Here is a 27,517-nt window from a genome sequence, read left to right as displayed (position 1 = left end):
ATATTCTTTACGTCCTATTTTTCAAGGATGGACCTTACAGAACATAACCAGTCTGTAGCCCTTTCTTTGTCAACTGATCCAGACTCACCACAAACATTTTTCAAAACCAAATTATTTCTGTCCTTAAATCTTTAGAGCCAATGCTGAATTTGAAGTTGCTAATCCCATGTTGCTGAGCTAGGTAATTAGCCTTTTCTTACAAAATTGGACCTGATATTGGCAAATTTGATGCACACATTTGTTGGTACCACTCAAAGTTTTGTTTCAAGCACCTCATGTTATTCACCATGAATTCATTTCCTGTGTTTTTTTTTTTTAAATCACTGCACCATAAAAAATGTATTCTTTTTCAATGTCCATTTTTCTTTGTTCCATCCTACCAGCCTCTTGTGTAATTAAATGGATGCCAAGAATGGTGTACCATACAAAATGAACTTTATTTATGATGGGGGGGGGGGAGTAATTTGGATGAATGATTAATTAAAAACAGATGAATCTGTTAATTATGTTTAACATAGTTAACAGACAGAAGTCACCTTTTGTTTACATTTTGCTAGCTCTCTCCTCCACATAATGTATATTACATCTACAAAGGGTACTAGGAAAGTTTTGCAATACAGCTTTGTTTATTTAATTTTTTCAGAGTAATTTCCTCTACATTCAATACACCTCTCCATCCTCCGAAACCAGTCTTTAAACCAGTTCTGCCAAGTTTCACTAGGGAGTAAAGCACACTCGTTGTCCCAAGCCCGTAGAAGGTCCTCATCACTGGAAAACCGCCTCCCTTTTAGCTTCATGTTTACATGCGGGAACAGTGCAAAGTCGCAGGGAGCAAGGTCTGGCCTGTAGGGAGGGTGCTCGAGAAGTTTCAGTCCTGTCGTGGTCAAATATTCGGTGCAGGCTTTGGCGCGGTAAGCTGGAGCATTATCGTGATGGAGGTACCAGGTGTCCATTCTTGACTTTGGCCGCAGGTTCTTCATAGATCCAATGACTTTAGGCAGGCATTGTTCAGTATACCACTTAGCCGTGACTGTCTTCTGCGTGTCCAAAACGACACGTTCCACAATTCCACTCGATTTGAAAAATACAGCTATCATTTTCTTCTTTACAGATCGGGATTCTCTGACAATTACGGGTGTGTCGTCATCATCAAAGACCCAAACTTTGTTTTGAGCCTTGGTCGGCAGATCGTAATAGTACAGCCAAGTCTCGTCACCTGTCACGATGTTGTTCACATACCGAGATTGTCCCTTATCAAACTTTTTTAACATCTCCCGGCACCAAGTCACACGTCGGGTCATCTGCTCTTCAGTCAGTTGATGCGACACCCAGAGAGAACAAAGTTTCTTCACGTGCAAATGATCTTGCAGAATCGAACGAATTGCTGGTGCATTTAGGCCCAAAGTATCCTCTATCTGTTGGTAGGTCACTCGCCTGTTTTCGTCAAGCATTTTCCTCACAGCAGTAACGTTTTCCTCCGTAACTGACGTTCGTGGCCTTCCCGGCCTCTCAGAATCCTCCAGAGTGAAATTTCCCCTTTGGAATTCTCTATACCACCTGAATATCGTTGTACGATGTGGACAATCATCATCTAGTGCAAGAGTCATTTCTTCTAAGCACTGGTCTATGGTTAAACCACGCACGAAATTATACCGCAAAACTGTCCTTATCTCATTTCGTGACCACGATGCCATCGCAAGCACTTTACACTCTCACTACTAATGAATAACTGAGCCCATCGACTTGGCGCGGCGTCTACTATGCACGTATGAACATGTCTCAACATGCAGCAACAAGCAGCTTCCTGTGATTCATTGTTGCGTCATATTGCAAAACTTTCCTAGTACCCTTTGTATTTAAAGTTACAATGAAGTTTTCATGAACTCCTTTCGAGTTCATCATAAAAGTTAGTCTATGCACACACAACAAAACTAAGTGATTCTGAGATATGATAGTTGGTATCAGATGTGTCAGTGTAAGAATAACAGACACTACAGCCCTGGGGTATTTACAAACACACAAGAGCGCGCAGAGTGTACCAAGAATGGTCCAGCAACCAAAAATCACCCAGTCAATAGCAGTCCTGTAGTAGGAGACAGACTGTTGATACGAGAGGACAAACAAGGCTGAAAAGAATTGTACAATGAAACAGAGGCCACAACTGGTTAAATGGCAGCACAGGACAACAGATGTACGAAAGGAATATATCAAAACTCACAATAATATAGATCTGTCAGAGATGATGTATACCAGCAGATGACCTCACTGGTTTCTGCTCCTTTCAGCTAAAAACAGCCATGGATATAGCAAGAACAAAAACACAGGACAATGGACATTTGAGGAATGTGAAAAGGTTGCATGCCCTGACAAATTCCCGTTCTTAATTGTTATATGCTGATGATAAAACAAGAATGTGGCAGGCAACAGCAGCATGAGTTAATGGATCCAATTGTGCCAAGTGTCAATATTGTTAGTCGTGGTAAAGTGTAGTGGGCAGGGAGGTGCTTTTGTTTCAGATATTTTTGCTACCCTTCAACTTCCTATCAATGCAAGAATGCATTTTAAGCCATGCAAATGCTCATGACCAAAAGTCATACAAAGCTGCAAGGTATGAAAGGAGACCTGCTTATCTACTGACATGCCCAAGATTCAATTCCACATTTAGTAGTCTAGGGACCTGGTGCTCAGTTGTTGCACCTCCGTAAATCCATCTCTTCTGGGATTAAACCCAGAAGAGATTAAACCGTGTCATGTTCATCACTAACAAATCTCTCAATGTTTCTTAATATTTGTATCATATTCCTGTAATATTAAATGTAAAATTTAGTAATTGCTGCTAAAAATTAATTAAAAATGATCAAATAGTAGCTTTTGTATTCAATATATACTATTTAACCTGCATTAAAAAAATTCAAGAAATATGAGAATTATAATCAGTATTTACATAAAAGAATGGGAAAGACAACTGGTGTTGTGCATGGAGAGAGTGGCTGCTAAAGGAAAAATGGCTAGTAACCACTTCTGTAGGTGACACCCTAACACACCTTGACACCCATCCACAAGGCATTCCCTACACTCCCTTTCTAACAAAAATATCTTAGGTCTGATCAACCTCTCTGCAGAGCAGGCCTATTTCCTAGGAAAATTTTCTCCAAACCAAAGGCCTCAACATTCAGGAAATCCGCCAATCCCTTACTCATAGTGGACTTGGAAGACATCATTTCCTCCTTCTAACACACCTTCAGGTTATGGTGTTCAATATGTTGATGCTTTATTCAACATTTAGTGCCATGGCAGGGAAAACCTTGAAACCTTCTTTCCCATATAACAACCTTCACAGCCTCCTTCTCCTTTTCATTCTGATAAAGAAGGCACCACCTTTCATGCAGTTTTCCGTAAACCAAATAATTCCCCCTCCCATGTCAAGGCCAGGATCAAGATCCCGACTCTGAAGGACCTTAATACATGCAGTCTCTAGGAACTGGACTCCAAGGTCTCCTCATTCAAGAATATCTCCTTAACAACCAGCCCCAAACCTGACTTCATCAATTACACAGTTAAGAAAACCATCAAGCAATTCAAGAACACCCCACAACTTATAGGGTGACTGACCTCCATCATTTCACCTTCCAATACCAACCCCGGGAATTCCACATTCAGGATTTCCAAATGACAATGTCAAAGCCCAGTTCACATGTAACGTTAAAAAGTGAAACATGCCATGGACAGCCCCACTCTCCAAGGAGGTGCAGGACTGTTGTAGTTATACTATAATACACCAACGTTGTTCAGTATTTCAAAGTCACCTGGTGGTGGTGGTGGTGCAGCATTCCACAGCATCAGTAAGGACCTCACTTTCAGACTGCAACAGCCCCAAGATCCTTTAGGTAGTTCACAATGGTACCAGGAAAGAATTCACAGAGGCCTGAGTCATCCAACACAAAACAGGCTTCAACACAAACACGGGCAGATATATCCAGATCTCTCTTTCCCAATCTCAGTTGCCATCCATCATGGCATTCAGATCTCAACCCCATCACCCTAGCTCCTAGCCTCTCCATCTCTTAAAAGATTGCAATGCATCCAAGACAGACTTGCACAATAAGCCAGTCACACCCCATCAGAAGGCCCAGTTCTCTCTCTCTCTCTCTCTCTCTCTCTCTCTCTCTCTCTCTCTCTCTCTCTCTCTCTCTCTCTCTCTCTCATGACTGGAACAAACCAAAGAGTCTCTACATGGCTGCCTAGCTCCAACAAGGAGCAGTCATTGTGGAGATCTTGACTGAAAATTATGAATAACTTCAGTCAGGAGAGATTCACAGTCTCTTATCTCCATATGGCTGTAACATGGTCTCTCCCTCATTCATTATTTAAATTACTCCTCATACTAAAATTCATAAATACAATTCATGTTCAGAGAACTGTAAAGATATTTTGATTTTTGTATTTTTGGTTAGTGATTGACTGATTTTAAGTGTGATCTGTTTTCCTGTATAAATACACTGAAGAAATTATTTAACTTCTATTGTATTTTGCAATCTATTAGCACCTACACTGTAACCTCCAGGTAATGGCAGGTGCTGCACAATAAACATTATCTTGATTCAGAATTGTATTTTACACATCCAAAACAAGTTAGACTAGGTCACATAAGTGAAAACAAAGTTTTTACCACAGTAAACTTAAATTATGGAAGTGAAAATTTTTAGCAATGACATTTAGATTAAAATTAAAGTTTGCATTTTGTTAATGAAAATAACAAATTTTTGGGATGTTCCAAAAATATGACAACTCCACACAATTTGTCTAGTTTGTTGAGGTTTCAAAACAATGTCACCCCATGATAAATTTCCTTATAGGAATTATTATTATATCTCGCCTAGTGCAGTACAACTCCCCATTAAGTTTTTATTTAAACAAGTCATGTCACTCAAATTTAACAAACAAATTTTAATGTAGAATTTCATTACATCCATAAACTTCAAAAGTTACCTTTTCTTTTACGTTTTCAAATGATGATGGTGACACAACAGAGAAACAGACAAGAAATACATCTGTCTGAGGATAACTAAGAGGTCGTAATCTATCATAATCTTCTTGTCCAGCTGTATCAAACAAACCTAATGTGTAAGGTTCTCCTCCAATCATCACAGTTACTGCATAGTTATCAAACACCTACAAATACAATGCAGAAAGAATAAAAAAATCATTAAAAAACTGAACACCAAAAGAGAATACTATCTTGGTATACAATACCACTTCTATATAACTTTATAGAAGTGACTGTAAGAATAATGGAAATATTAGGTAATGAAATTTATGCAAATTGCTTCTCAACCAATCTACAGTCATGGATATGTGCTGCGAGTCTAGTATTGTAAGTGATCACAGCTAAATCAACATCTGTGACAAAAACAGCAAACTCGTTAATTTTTAATGAGGAATTATCTTGAAGGTGATGTTAACATGTGAAAAATGGGATGTGATCACAAAAATCTAACAGCAGCTGATTATATATACTTGGCAGCAGGCACATCCAATCATTACTCCAGGTTATGATGTGCAACAGACTAGCAATGGCAAACCAGGTGGATGTAGAATTCAATGTGGACAGCTCTGTCTAAACAAAAATGGAGAAAAGGGTCCTGCAAAACTGGGAAAGAGTGGCAGGGTGGTAAAATGCTCAAAATACCTGACAATGCATGATGAATTGACCCTTGCACATATGATGACAAATGGACCTGTACACATACAGCAACAGCCAAAGGAGCCTGTACTTTTGGGGTATCTAAATCCAACAGTCAAGGGATTCTGTAATGGTGTAGGGGAGAGTCCCAAACTGGGTTGGGTCTTCAGTAATTGTGGTTCACAGGTCAAGTCCAGTTTTTGAATGTAAATAATTTAATACAATAATATCAAAAAGTAATGTGAACTCAAAGTAATTGCTTTTAGTTTTTTCCCTCCCTAAGTAGCATTATCTGCTAAATTATCACATGCACCATATTTTCGAGTAATTTGAATTGCACACAACACTATTCCACAAAGTGATATCTTTAAAAACTGCACACATTTGCTTACAACATATGAATAGTTTTCTGGATTTAACACATTTAAAAAAAATAAATAAAATACTGCATTGTCATACACAAAATGTAGAAAAAAATAGATTTCCAAATCCTCCAATTATGACATTAATGTTTTGTTATTATTATACAGAGCTTTAGTATTTAAGGCCACAATGCACTTCTGATTATGAAGTTTTAACTCTGTGCTCCAGAATTAAAGTGAATTAACACTAAAAATAATCTTTCAGTTTTATAAAACTGAAAGAAGATCATAAGTTTTCTAAAAATTACTACTAAAAAAAAAAAAAAAAAAAACACTTTAGGATTGCATTCACTACTGGAAATTTAAAACTACCATGTAATTTAAGTAGCTCATGGTTATGCATATGAAATCATCTGCATTTTCATTTACTCTTTATTAAAATTATTTTTACAAAATGTATATTCATATCCAGATCCCTTAAAGGTAATAAAGAAATAAAGATTTGATCTAAATTTTTATGGTGCATAGACAACATACTATGTGCCAAGCTCAGGAAATAATGGGCATCTAGAGCAGCAGGTCTCAATTCTTTTGTCAGTGAGCCAATATTAATGAAAATATGATAGAAATTGTGAGTGGGCCATATATCGGGTAAATGTGTGATATCACTACCATCCTCGCATGAAAGAATGGTTGAAAAGAGAAGTGTTTGCAAGTGCAGCTTGTTACCACAACTGTGATAGTTGGGATTTTGGCAGTATATTATGTTCTGCAAGTATTGTTGTTGTTGTTTATTTGTCAAACAATATACCATGCAACCCTTGCATGAGGCCGATTAACTCAGCCATGTTTTGAAAAAAGCCAATAATTCCTTGCATCATTGACAAGATCTGAACGTAGGCCTTTTCCACCCTCTTTGGGGACAACAGTAATTATATCCACTGAACTTTTGGGGACACTAGCATTAGTGGAGAAGATAGAATACATGACAGACCAGAATCTGTTCATTCCTGTTTTCACACAGCCAGTTACCAAAAAGAAAAAAAAATTTTTTTTTTTTAGATATATTATGAATGATTTATTCTTTTTTTTTTCTCTCTCCAATTTAATTGTTCATATATAATTTTATATACTATGTACCATAAATATTAATATTATTGAGCAATTTAATTTAAAAGAACTATTGCATTATTACTTACATCATTTCAGATCACAACTTGGTGATTGTGTCTTCTCCAATGGAGCCTTTATCTTATGGCTATCCCCAACCTCGTGTCGTATGGCATTACAAGAATGCAAAATGGGATAATCTGCAAGATTTTTCTTTTCCTTGGTCGGACTACTGTTTCAAAACTTCTGATGTCAAAGTTTGCTCAGATCGTGTCAGTGAAATTATTCCTGTAGGAATGGAATCCTTTATCCCACATTCCACTTTAAAATCTCGTCATTTACCTAAACCTTGGTTTTCCAATAAATGTCCTAATGCCATTCAGGAGAAGAATGTTGCATATCGTAATTGGCTTGTTTCCAATTCTTCAGTTTCATTTTCTGCCTACACCAAAGCTTGCAACAATTGTGAAGCAGTTATTAATCACACCATACTCGATTTTGAACAGGCTAAGAGTAGAAAACATCTCTGCTCCCACCTCTGTCCAAACGAGATGGTTCTGTTGTCACTTCAGCCAAGGATAAAGCTGACCTGCTAGCATCCCATTTTTCTTCCGACTCTTGTATTAATGACCTCCCACCATTCCTAACACACTCCATTCAATGCCTCCTGTGGTCTTCCGTCAAAAGGATGTCAGAAGGATTTTGACGAATCTTGATGCTAAGAAAGCTTCAGGTCCCGATGGTATTTCTCCACTTGTTCTCAAAACCTGTGCTCCTGAACTTACTCTGTTCTTTGCCGCCTTTTTTCACTTTCTCATTCCAAAGGTGTTTTCCCTTTTGCTTGGAAACTTGCTCATATCCAGCTAGTTCCTTAAAAGGGTGACAAATCCCTTCCATCCAATTATCATCCCATTGCAATTACTTCTACTCTTACTAAAGTAATGGAGAAATCAATTAACTGCCAACTCTTAAACAACCTAGAAACCTTCCGTCTGATCAACAATCGCCAGTATAGATTACATCAGTGTCGATCCACTGCTGATATTCTGGCTTATGTTACTCATTTATGGACAAATTCAAGGAAAAGTTCAGTGAAACACAAGCAGTTGCTCTTGACATCTCAAAGGCTTTCGATTGTGTTTGGCATAAAGTTCTTCTAAACAAGTTACCATCTTATGGTTTGCCAACTGTTTTTGGTAATTTGTTATCCAGTTTTCTCTCTGATCACTCACTGAGGGTGATGGTAGATGGCTCTTTGTCTTCTCTCTTCTCCACTAATGCTGGTGTCCCCAAAAGTTCAGTTCTTTCATTGACTGGAAATCCTATCCACAGTTTTGCCGATGATAGCACATTGCATTCCACTTTCCATTTTGAGAAACCTTGCCTTGCTCAATCAGCTTCAACTTCTCGAATATCCACCACCAATTCCTTAAATGCCGATCTCCAGGTAATTCTCCAGTGGGGCAAAGACAACTTAGTTGATTTCAATCCTTCTAAATCTCAGTCTTGTCTTATATCTCGCAAAAAGGATTCTTCTGCTCCTATGCTTACCTTTGGTGACACTCCAATTTCTAGGCAAGTTGATATCTCTTTTGGGATTACCCTGACTTATAATCTCTCTTGGCACAAGCACATTACAAATATTGCTTCCTCTGCATCTAAAAAAACTTGGTTTTATTTTTCGCTCTCTGCGTTACTTTTCTTCCAAAAAGATGTTCACTCTGTAAAAATCACAAATCCGCCCTACCGGAATATTGTTCCCACATCTGGGGCGGGGCCCCCAAAGCTTCTCTCAGGTTTCTAGATTCTATTCAGAAGAGGGCAGTTAGTTAACTAATGACTCATCTCTAACAGAGTCTCTCCACTCGCTGTCTCATAGACTTACTGTTTCTGCTACATGCCCTTTCTACAGATACTTCCATGGGCACTGTTCTTCTGAATTGGCTTCTATAATTCCCGCTCTCTCTTTCAAAACAGTCCAAACACGCGCCACAACCAGTCAACATCCATTTACTGTCCAACTTCAAACTCACAGAACCAACTTTTCATTTTCCTCATTTGTTCATTCAACTGCCATTTTCTGAACAACCTTCCTGAAAAGGAAGGTTGTTCCAGAAAATGGCAGTTGAATGAACCTTCCTGTATTTCCTGAAAATTAAAGTCTATAGAAGTTCAAGTCTAATGTCAACAAATATCTTCTTTCGTCTTCTCAACCTCCGACCCAAGCACACTACTAAGTACTATAGGTTCTAATACTTCTCGTGTTTGGGGTTTTCATAAAAAAAAATAAATAAAAATTAATATAAAATTTCCTAATATGTTATTTTTTTGCAGGTTATAAGTCTAATACAGGATCTCCCCGACTTACTTAATACTCTACTTATGGAAATTTGACCTTACATAAGTTTCTCCCGACCTTGCAAACAAAAAAAAAAAATTTGAAAATTTTGCTATATTACTAAGCTATTTATCACTCTAAATGGTCATATTTATAATGGAAATTGCACTACCCTTTCTTCATTATCATATGTTACCGTTATAAGAATCAATTTTGAATGCCTTTGTGATATTTTTCTAAAGCACGTTTCTGGAGATCACAACCATAAAACAATTTGCACTTTCCGGTTTATTGGGCTTTTCTGTTCACGCATCTAATTATAAATAGGTAGTAAACTCTACCTTATTGCATTTGCAATAATACCGATAACTGCAATTGTGTGGGTTTTTACGCTATTATGGTGAAATGTGCTCCCGTTCACTGAAATCTTCAATCATATAAAATACGAATTTTCAGAAACTTCTCTTCATTCCTATTTACATATTACAATGATGAAGGGAAAGCGACAAATGAAAAGTGCAAGTGGTGGTAGTGCCAGGAAACAAAACAAAACAGATTTAGAAATGAAGATGAAAACGATTAAGAAGTACAAAGCAGGACAAAGTTTGTCATCTATTGCAAGGGAATTAGGTCTAGCTGCTTCAACAGTGAATACTATTTTAAAGGACAGTGTGCGTATAAAGGAACATGTCAAAGAATCAACACACTTAAGATCAACAGTCATCACAAAACAGTGTTCAGGTGCTATATCGAAGATGGAACAGCTGTTAATAATATGGCTCGAAAATCATATTCAGAAGCAAGTGACCCTGAGTCTAATGACCATTCAAGCAGAAGCAACAAGAATTTATAAAAATATTAAAGGATAAGTATGGCGAACCCAAACCCAAGTTGGTGGCAAGCAATGGGTGGTTTAATAGATTCAAGCATCGCACTTGTTTCCACAACAATAAAGTATGTGGTCAAGTCACCAGTGCCGATTCTGCAGTTGCAGAGAAATTGTGATGTGTTGGAAAAAAATTATTGATGAAGGCAGCTATTCAACACTGCAAATTTTTTACGTTGACGAGACTGCTCTGTATCATCAGTGAGATAAATAGATTAGTTATATAGCGAAAATTTCAACTTCCGAGATCTTGGAATGAATAACTAAAAAAAAAAAAAAACTGTTATTGGGTTCACATTACAATATTTTTACGATGCGATGGCGTCTCTGGAACATATTAATATCGTAAAGCGGGGTACACTGTATTGTATAGCTACACACACAGTTTGAAATGCAGTATTTACAAATTTTTTTTTTTAATAGTTCATATTTTCAATTTTGTTGATACTTGAAAAAAAAAAAAAAAACTCGTAAACCTGGGAACTGCCTGTATATGGTCTTCACTTTCTGTTTCTTCCTCCACCCCCTTATTTCAGAAAGTTATTAGAAGACTATGCAAATAACAATTATCAGAAACCACTTAAATTTTTTCAGAAACAGTGACATTAAAAATTTGTTTAAAATAGTTGTAATATTAATGACCAGAAAAAAATTTTATTCAAAAATATTCACACCAGGTAGTGATAAGCTTCTGAAGCAGTGTATGAAAATCAGAATTTAAAAATGTTTAGATTTTAAATCTAAAATAATAATAAAGAACTACCATTATTGATTATATTTTAATATTACACAAAGCAGCAGAGTTTTGCACTGAACAGCAAAAAAAAAAAAAAAAATTTTAAAATGGATATACTCTTCACCACTTAAATTATAAATTTGCACGTCACTGGCAGTGTTATATGTATGAAAGAAAGTAATGCGTTCCATTTACTACTAATGCAGAAACTCTAAAGCCTGTTTTTATAATTGAATGTGAAGGTTTCCTTATTCTAACACCAATACACAAATGCCAAGCATGCCAAAACCATACTTTTATTATGTTATATTTTTTTATATTATTACATTTATATTCATAGATCTTGAATATGTGCAAGGGTACTATTACATGAAAGACTGTAGTTTAAAGTACACTGAAAATTGAGATAAAAGGTAGTTACTACCACAACTTGAAAAGAACACAAAGTGAAGGAGCTCAAATATGGTTTTATTTCTATTCAAAGTAATCACCATCTGACTGAATGCACTTATTACACTATTCTAAAAGTTTCTGGAAAGAGTCAGCAATGGCATACAAAGAGATGATGTTCAGTTTGGCAGTTATGTTTTTCTTTATGTCCTCAACATCCTGAAATCTTTCCTTTGGGGGGCAGTTTTCACCTTAGCAAAGAGAAAGAAATCTGCTGCTAGACTCTGAGAGAGTAGGTTGGAGGGTTGATCTGTATAATGCAATGTTTCATCAGAAATGTCTTCACAACAAGTGCAGGGGCACTGTCCTACAACAAAAACCAGCTGCCTTTCTCTAGAAATTACAGCCTCACCCAGGAAATTCACTTCAATAGTCTCTTTGAAGCACCTATATGTAGAATGCAGCATTGACTCACTCCTTCAGGTACAAATTCCTTGTGAATCACGCCCCATTTGTTGAAAAACAGATCAGCATCGTCTTGATCTTGGACTTCTGTAAATGAAACTTTTTTGGCCTTGGATGATGATTTTGAAGTCCACTTCATGCTCTGATGCTTCATCCCTGGGTCATACTAAAACATCCAACAATCATCTCCAGTGACAATACAGTTGAGAATATTAGGATTGTCTTGACAAGCCTGAATGAAATCTTTGCATGATGACAATCCTCATTGCTTGTGGATGTGTGGCATAGACTTGCCTTTTCCCTAAATCTTCATGCAGAATTTGACTAATCACCTTATTCATATCCATCTCAGTCATCATTCGGAGGGTCAAATGATGATTTCTTGCCACAATTTTCTGAACCTGTCTCGTTTTAAGAGGTCGACAGATTCCACTTCTTGGGGGATCGCAAAAATTCTCATATGTCTTTGAACCAGTTATACCACTCAAATGCACACGTAGAACTTTTTCATCATCATGAACAGTTTTTAAAATTTCATACTTTTCTGTTTGCAGATTTTCCCAATTTAAAACAAAACTTGATATTCATTCATTGCCCTATTGCAAAATTGTGACACGGAACATTAATGCTACTAACAAAACTGGTTGTTACTGCAACATGACAGTTAACCTACTGGGCAATCTCTGTAACACCAGCTGTTGGAGGAAGTTAGAACTAAAACATACCACTTATAATTTATTTTCAAACTCATCGAACATGACTGCAACAGCACTAGTCCAGGAACTTTATTGCCACACCTAGTACATACAAAACATGGCATACAAAACTGCCGTTCTGATTATATGAATAATTCATTATACAAAATATTAAGCAAAATACTCACTGTGGGAACATACTCTGAAGGAAACTTGTTAGTTGTATAAGAAATGAGCAAACAGGTCTTCCCAACGGCTCCATCACCAACTACCACACACTTAATAGTTTGCATAGTGTCACAGGCTTCTCTTGGGACTAAGAGGATTTAAGCAATGGATGCCCCTATAACAGAGATTAATATTAGCTTTTAAGGGATAAGCAGATATATATTTTCCTAATTTTACAATTATTTCAAGACTAAATGTTACCAGTAATCAAATTTTATTTTGTGGTCTGTGGTATATTTATTTATAGCTCTTTATCACAGGAAATCAAAATCTTGGAGGAATACTGTTTGGCATTCATTTTAGAGTTCCAAAGGAATGTACATGTTTTTATTTCCAGCTACCACATGCAGTAATAACATAAGTGAAAAACAATACATACAGTTAACTGACATAGTAATGACAGGTGTGCCATAATGAATCAGTAAGGCTTTATTACACAAAGGAGCAAACATTTCATTTGAGTGGTACCAAAGTCAAAATAGTTGACAGAGAAAAAGACCTAGGGATAATTGAAGTCTGACATGAAGTTTGATCAGCAGTATAGACAGGCTGCTAGGAGAGCACATGGGAATTATCTGTAATGACAAGAATTTTGACAGTAGGGACAAAGAGGTGATTATCCCATTGTAAAAAGGAATGGTTAGGTTGCAACAGATATATATCCTTACTAAAACAAGGATTCCAAGTATGGAAACTTCATTTTAGGAAGCATGTGGATCTATTTTAAAAAGGTGCAGAGAATAGCAGTAAGAATAGCCAGGACCACAAAAAGGCACTACTTATGCCAAGAAGGACTTGAGCTATATGCACTGTAGCAGCTGAAAACTAGGCACCTGTGAGGAGACATGAAGTATTTAAAGATTTGAATGGGTTGAATAAACTAAATTCTGATGGCACCTTTACTCTATCTTGGACAACAAACACTCATCACAAGGGGACATAAATTTAAACTGGAAAAGGGCTGTTGAAAAGTGACAGGTAAATTAAGTTGTAAAGTTGGCAAGAGATTTTTTTTTTTTTTTTCCACAGCTGATGCTGTACAAGCTCGTTTCCTTACATTATTTTGCCACTACTGATACTAATGTATGATTAATCTCCCGATATGTGTGATTTTTAGGCATATTAGCATACCTTCATAATGCATCTATTGTCTTCATCGGGTAATAGCTGTCTGTCCTTATGTAATAACTTAAAGATTCGTTGAGTCATTCTAAATTTCATTAAAATTGAACCAATAGAAATCTGTAAATTATACTTTTTTTTTCATACATACCATATACGCTATCCATCTACTGTATGTTGTAGCTGAAGCACTGGATATGTTTGTTGCCATGCACTTATTGGAGGAATGAATGGGAAATATGACAAATGTGCATAAATTAAATTCTCAGTTTCTGCACCAAAGTTGTTGTTCTTTGCTCACTTTTTTTTTTTTTAATAAAAAAATTATTTGCTATAATACCCAAAATGTAACACACTGCATACATTAACTTGTTTAAAGAAACCTGAAGCAATAGATATGAATGAAATCTGAAGTTGCATGCCAGATGATCATCTCACTACAGATCTGACTAGCACAGCCCTTGACATTTATAATGCAGTAACAATAGTGAGCTCTGACAATTTCTGGTTATAGAGCTACTTATAACCTTATCACATGGATAAAAAAAACTTGATAGAAGTATCAAGTTAAATGGTAGCAAGCATTTTAAGTGCATTCTACACTTGTCATTAACTATATACAATGAGCTGTGTGCACCAGTTATATTCATATCAAAAGCATGCTATTTTAATTGTAGCAATTCACCTTTATTAATACCTCATGATTAAAACTAAACACCTTGCACAAACATCTTTGGAAATCTAGAAAACAATGTTCCTGATTGATATCCATAATAAATATCAATTTTGCATTCACATTAAAATCCAAAAATGTATGTTTATATTACAAGGAATGACTAAAAAATCTGAACTGTGAAAGCATATCAAAATGCTAACAATGTAAATAATGTTGTTGTTATTTGGTTTTTAGGAGAATTAGCAACCAAGGCCATACTGCTCTGGGATATGCAGTGGTCATTCCCTGATCTTTACGCATCCTCCGTATTTGGTGGTGACAGGCACAATGTATGACTGGAATGAAAGGGTAGTAAGTAGATCATACTACTGTATAATCTATGTGCTACCCTTTCACTAATTTCCAAAACCTTTTAGACAAGTTACATAATCTGAAATATATCACAAAGTAATTTTTGGGGAGAAGTTAGAATGAGGTAAATAAAGGAGACTACAGTCATATAATAATTACCGACAAAACGTGCAATAATGTAAGCAAAATAAATGCTTGTTCCAGCATGTCAAATTTTAATCTGGGAGTGGCGGCATGGGGGGGGGAAAGGTTTAAAGAATATTAAACCATGATTAAATAGCTAATATAATCATGGTTAGCATGTTAAACATTTACGTCTGGTATGCTGCTCATTGCTTCTACTAAATTTGTCATTAAATAACTATCCATTACAGCCACCTCCACTGGTGCACAATTGCTTTAAGATTATTTATTTATTTAATTTATCGTTGTTGAAATAGAACTGAAATTACAACTGAGAAGAAGAGTTGTTGTAATTTCAAGAGAAAAAAAACACTACTGCTCCTGTAATTATGATTATAACAGTTTGATGTTACAGAACTAAGTGTTGCAAAGACAAAAAAAAAAAAAAAAATATATATATATATATATATAAGTTATATCAGGCTTAATGTCCAAGTTTGCAGATGATACAAAGGTTGGCAGGGTTGTTAACGACAGTAAGGACAGTATGCTACTCGAACTGGATCTAGTTAAGTTTGGCAACTGGTCTGAGAAGTGGCAACTGAAGTTTAACATTGACAAATGCAAAGTACAGTAAACCCTCCATTCAAGGGACCCCGATATAATGGATTTCACGGACCAGAAAATAATAATACAGTAATGTACATATTAATCTCGACCATATTTTTTTTATGGTTAGGCAAAACTTGTGTTATTATTCATTAAAAATAAATATATAAAGCATTTAGGGCTGAAGTCTCAAAGCTATGGAAAAAGTCTAGACTATGTATAAGTATAGTGCGAAAGCATCAATAATACATAGCCAAATTAACAGAATGTTAGCAAAACGGCATTATTTTAAGTTATATCTCATATTGTGAATACCTTCACAATCAGTTGCCATGATATTGCACTACTTCGAATAAGTAATGCTTCACCTGAGGAGAATAACAGTAAGGAGAATTAAAAATTAATAATAATTACCTATTTCCATTATTGTGTTGTTAATTATCTACTTTTATAATCAAATTCAGAAAATTGTTTTTTATTCTTTCTGAAAACATGTTCAAATAGCTGTTTTCCAAGATTACAGATAAGAGCAGGCAGTGACTTGCAAGCTGAACGTGACTCGGGACACTAAACTTCAGGTCTACCGACTTGCTTTGTTTCAGTCTCAGTCTGCCTTAAGCTATCGTGCAGTCAGGTTGTATACAGAGTGTTTCAGTGATTTCTGAATTGACTTTATTTATTAAATAATTTTGCAATCCTTACAATTTAAAATGGCATCAAGTGATAGAGGAGTTAAAAGAAAGCATGTGAACTTAACTGTGGCACAGAAATTAGAGCTAATTGAGAAATTAGGACAAGGCGTCCTAATTTCAGTAGCACGTGTTTGTCTCAGTCGTCCAAGTCTCAGTAGCAAGTGTTTGTGAAATTTACGACATAAAAAAAACAAACTGTTTCTGATATCCATAAATCAAAGGCCAAATTGCAACACAATTTTATATTTTACAGTACTGTATATTGTTTTAAAGCTTTTTTTTTTTACATTAAGAACAATAAAAAATTCCCTACCTTCCAGGATACATTTGATTTAACAGACTTTCGGCAATAATGGATACCCCTTCTCCCCTATTACTCCATTAAATTTAGGGTTTACTGTACTGCATATGGGTAGCAATAAACCAAGAGAAACGTACCAACTGTGTGGTACTACTCAAGGAAGTGGAAAGTGAAAGATCTGGGGGTAACTGTGCAGTCAAATATGAAGTTTGCTCAGCAGTGCAGACGGGCAGATCATGAAGTCTTGTCAATGATATGTAGGAATTTTGCTAGCAGGGACAGGGAGGTGATTATCCCGTTATACAAGGCAACGGTCAGGCCACACCTAGAGTACTGTGTACCGGTCTGGAGGCCTCATTTTAGGAAAGATGTAGAGTTTCTAGAACAAGTACAAAGAAGGGTGAGGGGAACAAAGAGGTGGCCTTACCAAGAAAGGCTTAAGTTCTGCAAATTGCAGCACCTGGAGAGTAGACACAATAGGTGTGCGGAAATTTGCCTTTAGCCAGTGGGTAGATGATTGGTGGAACAGACTTCCATCTTTTGTTGTGGAAGTTGATAGCTCAAATAAATTTAAGGCTGAGCTCGACAGGCATTTGGAAAGGATGTATGGGTGAAATGGGAGGTGTATGTTGCAACAACGAATAGACGTTGCTCTATGATTTCTGGCTCATATGGAACTTGATACATGGGCTCGAATGATCTTGTGGTCTGATGAGGCACATTTCACTCTTCATGGGGCTGTAAATGCAAAAGACTGCGAAATATTCTCTTCCATCTGCTGTGCAGGAAAGACCACTACAAAGTCTATATGTTACAGTATGGCATGGATTCACAGCAGAGTTTATAATCAGACCATTTTTCTTTGAAGAGTCTACACCTCATGGCCCCATAAGGCAGTGGTTTCCAAACTTTGTTACTATGCCCCCTTTGAAAAAAAATCTAATCTTAGCACCTCCCCCCCCACTTTATTTCATAAAATAATAGACATTTTTAAATGGTAAAAAATGTATTAATACAAAAATGAAAAAAAACGTAATTGACAGAATAATAACAAGGTTTTACTATATATATATATATATACACACACACACACACACACACACACACACACACACACTCATTTTTAAATTAATTTGTTTTTAATGTGATGGACGTGCTTGTTTATTAGCACAAAGTTTATCAAATCTAGGTGTCATTGAGGAGAGTGCTACTCGTAGCTCTTTTTCTACTACTAAATGGGCTCGATATTTGGATTTCATTGCAGCTAATGCAGAAAATCCTGTTTCGCATAAATATGATGTTACGAATGGCAGCAGTACTTGCATTGCTTTGCTTGACAAAGTATTATATTCTTCACTTTGATTCAACCAAAATTGAATTAGGGTTTCGCTCTGAAATTTTTGTTTCAATGAAGTATCGCGTGATAATTCTATCAATTTTTCCTTTTCAATAGTTGTCAATCCAAATTCATCATCTTGTTCATCGACAAATGGATTCTGTATCTACGCGAACTTTGTAAAATCAAGATCTTCGAAATAATGTGAAAAGTGCATTAGCAAACCATCAAGTGTTCAGTAAATAGATTTTTGTTTGCTTCAATATTAACTCTGGCGCAGAAATCATTTAAAAGTGGAAACACGTCGAAAGCATTTTTTTTGTAAATTTGATTTCCATAGCTCCAATTTTTTATGAATGCTTTCAACTTTGTCTTTTTGAATCAGTGAATGCATTTGTGGTCCTTGCACTGATTTATTCAAAACATTCAATTTTCCAAAAATTTCAACCAAATAGGCAAGTTTAACAATAAAGTTATCATTCCTAAATAAATTTGCCTCTTCATTATGATTTTCATCAAGAAAAATTGCAATCTATTCTTTGAGTTCAAACACCATTTGAATCACTTTTGCACGAGATAGCCAGCACACTTCACAATAGTATAGAAGTGAGGTATAATTAGCTTCCATATCTTCACACAGCTTTGCAAACAACCTAACTTTTAAAGGACTCTTTTTTATGTAGTTTATAACTTTCGTAACTTTTGTAAAAAAGTTTTAAGTTCCTCGCTTGTATTTTTTGACACAAGAGCTGCTCTGTGAAGCATGCAGTGCATCCAGATAACTTTGGGTGCTTTCTTTTTAACTAATGCTTGAAGACCTGCCTTGTGTTCTGACATTGACTGTGCTCCGTCAGTACAGAGTCCAATGCAGTTATTCCACTTTATGTCATTCTCATCAAAAAAGTGTCAATTATATTAAAAATTTCAAAGGGTTGCAAAATAATATATCTTCCATTATATTAGTTTCTGCAACATATCAAACATATGCAATTAAATGAGCATCTTTGGCTACATCAGTTGCCTCATCTACTTGTACGGCGAATTTTGAAGTACGCAGTCTAGAAACTAACTGATCGCAAAGATCTTCAGATATATCATCAATTCTTCTGCCAACTGTATTATCAGCAAGTGGTATTTGTCACAACTGTTTTGCATATGATTCGCTGAATATTATTTTAACCATATCAAAGCTGCTGGCAAAACTACAGTTTCTCCTATTGTGTGTGGTTTTTTACATTTCGCGATTCTGTAAGAAACTTGGTACGACGCTTGCAATACATTTGATGGAACAGAAACTTTTTTTTTGAACGTTTGCTTTTGTTTATTAAACTCATCTAATTTTCTTTGAAAAATTCTATGGGCTTACCAACGTATTCATAATGCATAGTTTTAAGGTGCCATTTTAATTTGCCTGGTCTCATACTATATGCAACCAAAACTTTCGTACCAAACAAACACATTAGTTTTTCCAAGCCATCTATAATAACACTTGTGAATCCTAATGATAAATAGGATGAATCTTATTTTCTTGTCTTGGGAGTTCTACCTCCTTGTTCCCTGTTGCTTGTATTCCCACTACCTTTACTTGTATCAGCATCAGTATCTTCATTATTAGTGGATTTTCTCTTGTAAGCAGTCAAAAATTTATCCATTCATCTAAAAATATTAAGATTAAATTTATATTCTTAAAAAATACAACTTCTAAATTATTAACGATTATTATCAGTAAGTAATCACGCCAAAAACAATCGCACACCGCTGAAACCATATTTTCAACCATGCAGCTAATGCTATACAATGCAATCTACCTATATATGTCATACATAGTACGCACTAAATTATATATATATTACATTATATCAACCATAATTCAACAATCCATTTCAGCAAAATATAATATATTTTTTTCCAAATAAATGTTTATCTCAAAGTTAGAGTGAGATAGGTGGAGGTAAATGCTTTAAAAAATAGGTTATAAAATTTAATGTTATGAAAGTTTATTTATATGTATATACTTTTTTATTTATATATGTTATGTTATGAAAATTACATTTCTGTTAAACTTTTTGCGCCTCCCAGTTTGGAAATCGCTGCCGTAAGGTGTACAGCAACTAGTGTATGGTACTGCTTGGAGACCGCAGTGTTCCTGCAAGATGGTGCCCCTCCCCACATTGGTTGACAAGTGAAGGAACTGCTCCATTCAATATTCAGAAATGATCGCATCATTTCTAGAGACTAGAGAATTCTGGTCAGCCCGATCAGCAGAACTCAATCCCTGTTATTTCTGGCTATGGGGATACCTGAAAGAGAGTTTACCATGGAGACATATAGATGCTTGCTGATATGTAAGCAAGCATTAAAAACAGCAGGTAGCCAACATCCCCAATGAAATGCTATGCAAAACTGTGTCTCACAGTCCATTTTCAGAACATCATATTTTGAGAGTGCCTATCAAATATTACTTAGCTTTGCCTTAATTATTAATAAATATCTTTTGTTTATATTTCTATTTGTGATGCTAGTCATTAATGTAACATACCATTGCAAAAAAGGGTTAGAAATGTGAAATTTCTAGGTGATGCACTTTCTTTGAACACCAGTGTATATATAAAAATAAAATAATTAATAGATGAGTAAAAAAATTCAGTGACAAATTCAAAACAACTGGTTCTGAATATGCATCACTGATGGTAAGAAACTTCTACCCCCATACTTACCATGCTTATAGAATGATAATGTTTGGGTAGATCATTTTTTAATATCATACCAAAACTCTCCTTAAGATAATTATAATATGCCAACAAGGATATGTCAAATATTCTTTTGAAAACAAATCTTAACCAATTATTAACATCTTTACCATTACTTCAAGTAATACATATTTTAACTGACTACAGTTTGAATTTATGTGAATGCTATACGTGGTTAATGAAATTCTTGTCCAAATAACTGGCAGTAAACTCCTCTGATCTCTGTGGTTGCACTGGAGTAGCAAAGTACGATAGAGTAATTTTCATATTTTTCAATGCAACCTCTTTTGTCTTTCTTTTTGCTGCCAATTTATTTATTACTATAAGGCATTTTTGTGACAATATGTGCTTTAGATAGATAGATATATATAAAAGAGTATGCATTGATGCAGAAATATATGTGACATTTCTTCTGTTTAATGGATCAGTGCTCTCTGAATAGCAAAACAGGGATTTATGTGCATCAGAAGCAAAACAAAAAGATATGTATGTGCTCTCAAAAGATGTTATTTATGCATTAAAATGAAAAAAATTAAATATTCTTACAAATATAATTAAAAATGACCTCATTTTAGCATACCACTGATGGCAAATAAATGTTTTAAGCCAGCAGAAGTGGAGAAAAGGATGATCTTTCAGCAAAAATGAGCAAAGGATGATCTTTCAGCAAAAAGATGCTACGGGACAGTGTAATGTGATGCTAACAATATCAAATGAAAAATTTCTGTATCAGATAATGTATCAGAATGAAAAAAAAAATCACCTAGTTTCTGGATGGCTGGTGCCATATAGAAACTAGCTGATTGATACCACTTTCTAGACATCAAGGTTGATTGAAACAACCATCTTTTATTTAGGGATTGATGAAAATTCTAATAACTAACAATACAGCATGCTGGTTGTCCTATGTACATTGTACAATAGAGACAATATGGTTTTCACAGTGACAGGTGCGTCCAAGCTAGCACAACAGTGTTATTCAGTTTCTTACAGTAGGGGACATCTCACCAGTAAAAATTCATTGACATATGGAAAATGTGTACATCAACAGCTGTGTGCCATGCACACAAGTGTACCAATAGACAAATTATTACTGTGAAGAAGGGAAACTTCAGGAGGATAATCTTCACACAGCTGTCAAAGAAAATATCTTTACAGATATTATCAGGGAAGAATGGCATATGACAGTTGGTGATGGGTGGAGAGGAAACTGGACATCAATGGGTATGCCCACATCACCATTTTTGTGCTTTTGGAAGACTGAAAAATTTATCAAAAAATAGCAAATAACAGCAACCAAGAGTTGATTGAGCAGCAGGGTATAAAAAATCTGATATAGATAGGGTAAGTGCTAGATTACAGAAGACTTTTTTTTTTTTTTTTTAAATAAAGTACAGTTATTGGTAAAAAATTAATTTGCATTTTCAAATGGTGCCTCACAGAAGTAGATGCAATCTAAGTCAAGAGGCGCCTCCGTAGCCAGGTGGGAAGGAGCAGCAGTGCGTAGCACACGCTTCTTGATTAGACCGGGGTTCGAGCCCGTCACCACCAAATACGGAGGATGCGGAAAGGTCATTCAGGGAATGACCACCGCATATCCCGGAGCAATATGGCCTTAGTTGCTAATGCTCCTAAAAACCAAATAACTAACTAACTAACTAACTAAGTCAAGAGAAACAAACATTTTACCTTTATTCTTCAATCGAGAGAGAGAGAGAGAGAGAGAGAGAGAGAGAGAGGTGCTTATGTTGATATGACTGGAATTTTTTTTTTTTTTTTTCAGCAGTTCACTTATTTAGAACAAACCTGACAAAATACTATCCCTCTGCCTGTTGAGGAGAGGTAATAATTTATTAAAAGATAAGGTTGGGTGCATGTTTCTCATTAGATTCAAACAAACAGCTATTTTATTATTTTTTTTAATAAATCATTTATTACTAATTAGCTAATATATGCAATGCATTAAATTTCAGGCATGTTAGCAAACACACCTGAAATGTAACAGTGCATACATCAACTAACTTGTTTTAATTAAATTGAGCAGATAACCAGTAGATAAGTATAAGCGGTCCCATTTCCCCACTAATGACAAATAAAATTTTAGATGATTTTGAACAAGGATCTGCTATTTCAGCTGCATTTTTTTCAATTGGAAAGATAAAGGACTACAGATCCAATTAATGCCTTCGCAAATGATAGACAAATTTGTGAAGTTTACTATGGAAGTTCAACTCCCATTTTTGGATATTGATACAATGGGACCCTGAACCATAAAACAGCAATTAAGGGGTAAAACAGTTTCCTGAAATCCATAATTCTTTCAAGGAAAGCAGCTTTAGAGGGCTTTAAGTCTGAAAGAGACCAGGTGAAAGATCTGACATTTGAGTATTAGGGAATCAATTAATATTAGAAAAGTCCAAAAGAAGTCTGGCTCAAATTTAATTCAAACAAATTCTTAAAATGTATTCAATTAAAGTCTAACCTTAGCTTTATGTAAGGTAACTTGTAACAATTTAAGTCTATTTTCTGAATTTATTTGCTGTCTTTGTAGTCACTGATGAAGCAGCAGAAGCATACCACAAAACTGCTTTCCATCTGTATATAAATTTCTGATTGAAATAAAATATTTAGACTTATGTAAGTTAAAAGTGCTTCATTCTTCTTTTAGAAAATTTATTTCATGCATCTGCAGTAAAACAGTTACACAAACTGCAAATTTAAAATAAAAAAAAATAGGGTTTCTATTCTGATATGTACCTTTCCCTAAGTTTGCTACACCGAGATCACATAAGGATACAAATTGTGGAAAAAGAAAAACATTTTTCATTATTTTGTAAATTATTTAATTTATGCAAATAATAATGGGTACTTTGTTATAATAAAATAGAATATTAATACAGAAAGTAAATGTTTATATATTCACCAGATTTCTTAGAATAAATGCCCAATAAATTTAAATTTATTGGGCATAGTAATTCCTCACCAACTGTTTTCTCCATGCAAGGGATACATCTCAGGGTGGAGGAAAATGAAAGAGACCTGGGAGTAATTGTGCAGTTAGATATAAAGTTCTCTGAGTAGGACAGACAGGCTGCCAGGACAGCTCGAGGATTTTTCAATGTTATACACGGATTTTGTTAGCAGGCATAAGGAGGTGATTATAATTAAATCTCTATTTGTACGTAAAGATACAATACAATATACACATCACGGCATGCTGCCAAGGGTCTCACATGGATATGCAAAACAGTGACATTGAGTAACACAATATATAATGCTAATAACAAAATAGCAATAATAAATCAATAAAATAAAAATCCATGATCAGATACCACATGAACCAGTTCTCCATACATCTAGATAAGAGGATATGGGGTTCACAGGTAGTGGGACCTAACAGTTTTCCACTGTACACTACTTGACAGGGAGCAGATCACATGCTAGCATTAGGATCCTTTTCCTGCACTACTTGTCACAGGCGAACTTGTTCAGTCCACATCAAATGACTGTATCCTTAACATTTCTATGAGCAGAAATCTCTCAGACATGCAGTCTTTCATGGGTGGAGCACAGCTGAGGCATTGCTCTCAATACAGAAAATTGCCTTATCATATTGTATAAGGCAATGGTCAGACCACATTTTGATTACTGCAGATGGTTTATTGCTGGAACAAACTTCCATCTGTTGTTGCAGAAGTGGATAGTTTAAACAATTTCAAGGAAGAACTAGACAAACTATTGGAGGGAACTGATAGGTGAAATGAGAAGGTTTTTTCTGCTGATGCTGTATAAGCTTGCTTTCTTGCATCATTTACCACTACTAATACTAAACACATCCCCGAAATGTACCACGTCTGGCAAACGTGTGGTTGGCAGGAATAAAGGTTCCATAAGAAATAAAGGATTAGGGTAAAACAAGTGTCAATAAGAGATATGAAGAAAAAAAAAAAAAACCAGTAAACTTCATTTTCCATTCATACAACATAAAAACAATGATAAGGCTGACAATACAATAAAAAAAATTTTTAAAAATGGCACGGTCATGGAACAAGATATACAAAAACAAATTTGGAACAAGATATACAACACAATGTGAACTCTCCTAAGTCATCCCTTCATTTGCTAAAGCAAAACAATCTTCAAAATATAATAAAAAAAATACACAAACACCACATGTGTAACACTGTTTATATGGTAATGACTAGTGAATTACTGAGAGGATAGACTACAATGGTTCCTAGACTGTGACCCCCACCTTGGTTTGCAATAACTTTTTCAAGTGTGGCATAAATTAGTTCCACTGAATTCAATGGAAATCACTCTTTAGGTGAGCCAAGAATATAAGTCTAATTCCAAGAGACTCAAGTGGCAAAAGTTTGGAAAACACCAGTGTAAAGTGTAAACAAATCTCCCCTTTGCATTAAACAACAGAGACACCGCCATGATCTCCAACAGGTGGGAACAGTAACTATTGTATTTTGTTCAAGGACTAAACTGAAGAACATATGGTGGGAAGGAGAGTGGACTGCAAAACTTGTGCACATACATAAAACTGCATTATCCACAGTTGGGTATGATTATTGCATTTTCAACAATACTGTCTTGAAATTTTCCTTGTTCCCTCAGAAATTGAGCAACATTCTTGAAGCCAACTGTGCTTTTTTTCGGGTGGTCTTCATTCCTTCATATTACTTCATATATTGAAATTATATTTATCTATGGCCCAATGAAAATGAGTTAAACTTTAACATTAGATAAACTTGAAACTGATTTCTAAGATACTTAAAGCAATTACCATCCTGTCTAAAGCCAAATGCAACAGTCTGGTATACCAGACTTTTGCACTCAATTAGTGAAAATAAATTTTTACTTATATTCTGGATGGTTCAAGGCCAGAAGAGTTTATAATTTCACTGTAAACCATTTTACTGGCACAATTTATCAGAAAAAAAAAAAAAAAGAAAGAAACCTAATAATGGGCTATGCACTTAACGTGCAAGTAGTAGTAGTAGCATGTGATGCAAGAAAGCAAGTGTATGAGCTCACGCAGCATCAGCCAAAAAAAAAAAAACACACACCATTTCCTACAAATGCCTGTCCAGTTCCTCCTTAAATTTATTTAAACTATCAACTTCCACAACGACAGATGGAAGTTTGTTCCAGCAATTAACCACCCGCTGGCTAAAGGCAAATTTCCGCACATCTATTCTACATCTGTCTTTTCTTAATTTCAATTTATGCCCCCTTAGGTTCGTAATCTGAACAAGTGGAAGGATCCCATCAGAATTCAGTGTGCTCAACCCATTCAAGGCTTTATACACCTCAATCAGATCACTGCACAGGTGCCTAGTCACCAGCCACTGCAATTTACAGAACTTAAGCCTCTCTTGGTAAGAGGATCCCTTCATTCCCCTCACCAATCTTGTTGCCTACATGCTCAAGCAAATCTACATCTTTCCTAAAATGAGGCCTTCAGACCTGTATGCAGTACTCAAGGCATGGCCTGACCATTGCCTTATACAGAGGGACAATCACCTCCTTTTCCCTGCTAGAAAAATTCCTATATATATCATTGACAAAACCCCATGACCTGCCCTGGCAGCCTGTCTGCATTGCTCAGAAAACTTCATATCTAACTGCTTGTTATTTGGTTTTTAGGAGCATTAGCAACTAAGGCCATATTGCTCGGGAGATATGCAGTGTTCATTCCCTGACCTTTCTGCATCCTCCGTATTTGGTGGGCATGGGCTCGAACCCCAGTCTAATCAAGAAGCGTGTGCTACACACTGCACTCCTACCCACCTGGCTACGGAGGCACCATATCTGACTGCACAATTACTCCCAGGTTTTTTCATTTTCTACCACCTTAAGTGTAGTACCACACAGTTGGTACATTTCTCTGGGGTTACTTCTACTCATATGCAGTACTTTGCATTTGTCAAGGTTAAGCTTCAGTTGCCACTTCTTAGCCCATCTGCCCAAATTATCTAGATCCTGTTGCAGTAACACACTGCCATTACTGTCAGCAATTAACCACCCACTGGCTAATTGAAAATGCTGCACTCACTTTGGTTCATATAACAGAGCACCTACAGCAGTCAATAAAATGGAAGTACTGCTGCAATAAACAAGCAAATCTTCCCAAATGGAAGAAATTCCTTCTTGTGGTGTCTGTACCAAAAAAAATTATGTTATCACAAGAGGAGGAATTAGTCTTGTACACACTTGATCCTGGGACTTCTGCAGAAGATGTTAGAAGATTAAATCTCTCAACAAATCATATAACCAGTTTTTGTGAACTGCTGTATTCATATATATATATTTTCATAATGTGAACAGCACTGTCACTATATACACAGGATATTTCAGAAATACATGAAACAAATTCTGGGGCATATTCTAGAGTGAACAATAAGGAAAGAGTAAAAAAAAAAATAAAAAGTCAAACATGTCAGATTTTCAATGATATGGTGATGCTATAGGTGTTTCAATTTTAAAATAGCTATGACATTTTAAATGGTAAAAAATAATACTTAAATTCAAACAGTCATAGCTCTATTAAGCATTCAGGATTTGACATGATATAACATTTTTCTAATTTTCATCCTAGAATGTCCTAAAACTTCCTGTATAAACTTCTGAAACACCCTCTATCCCATATGCT

At 35.6% G+C, this 27,517-nt stretch overlaps 1 protein-coding gene across 1 annotated transcript in view; it reads right to left on the bottom strand.

Moving 5' to 3' along the window:
- Cdc42 (Cell division cycle 42) overlaps positions 1 to 27,517 on the bottom strand; it is a 109,385-nt gene that overhangs the window by 35,948 nt on the left and 45,920 nt on the right. Inside the window, exons 2-3 of the mRNA XM_090372011.1 lie at positions 12,854 to 13,008; positions 4,990 to 5,172 (exon numbers count right to left, since the gene is read on the bottom strand). Of these exons, the coding sequence (XP_090228137.1) occupies positions 4,990 to 5,172; positions 12,854 to 12,958 (288 nt within the window). The 5' untranslated portion in view covers positions 12,959 to 13,008. The remainder of the gene's footprint in view (positions 1 to 4,989; positions 5,173 to 12,853; positions 13,009 to 27,517) is intronic.

This window comes from Mastigoproctus giganteus, chromosome 1, assembly GCF_048544385.1.
Source record: "Mastigoproctus giganteus isolate SK-2022 chromosome 1, ASM4854438v1, whole genome shotgun sequence".
Lineage (NCBI taxonomy): Eukaryota > Metazoa > Arthropoda > Arachnida > Uropygi > Thelyphonidae > Mastigoproctus > Mastigoproctus giganteus.
This window is presented reverse-complemented; position numbering and strand designations above follow the sequence as displayed.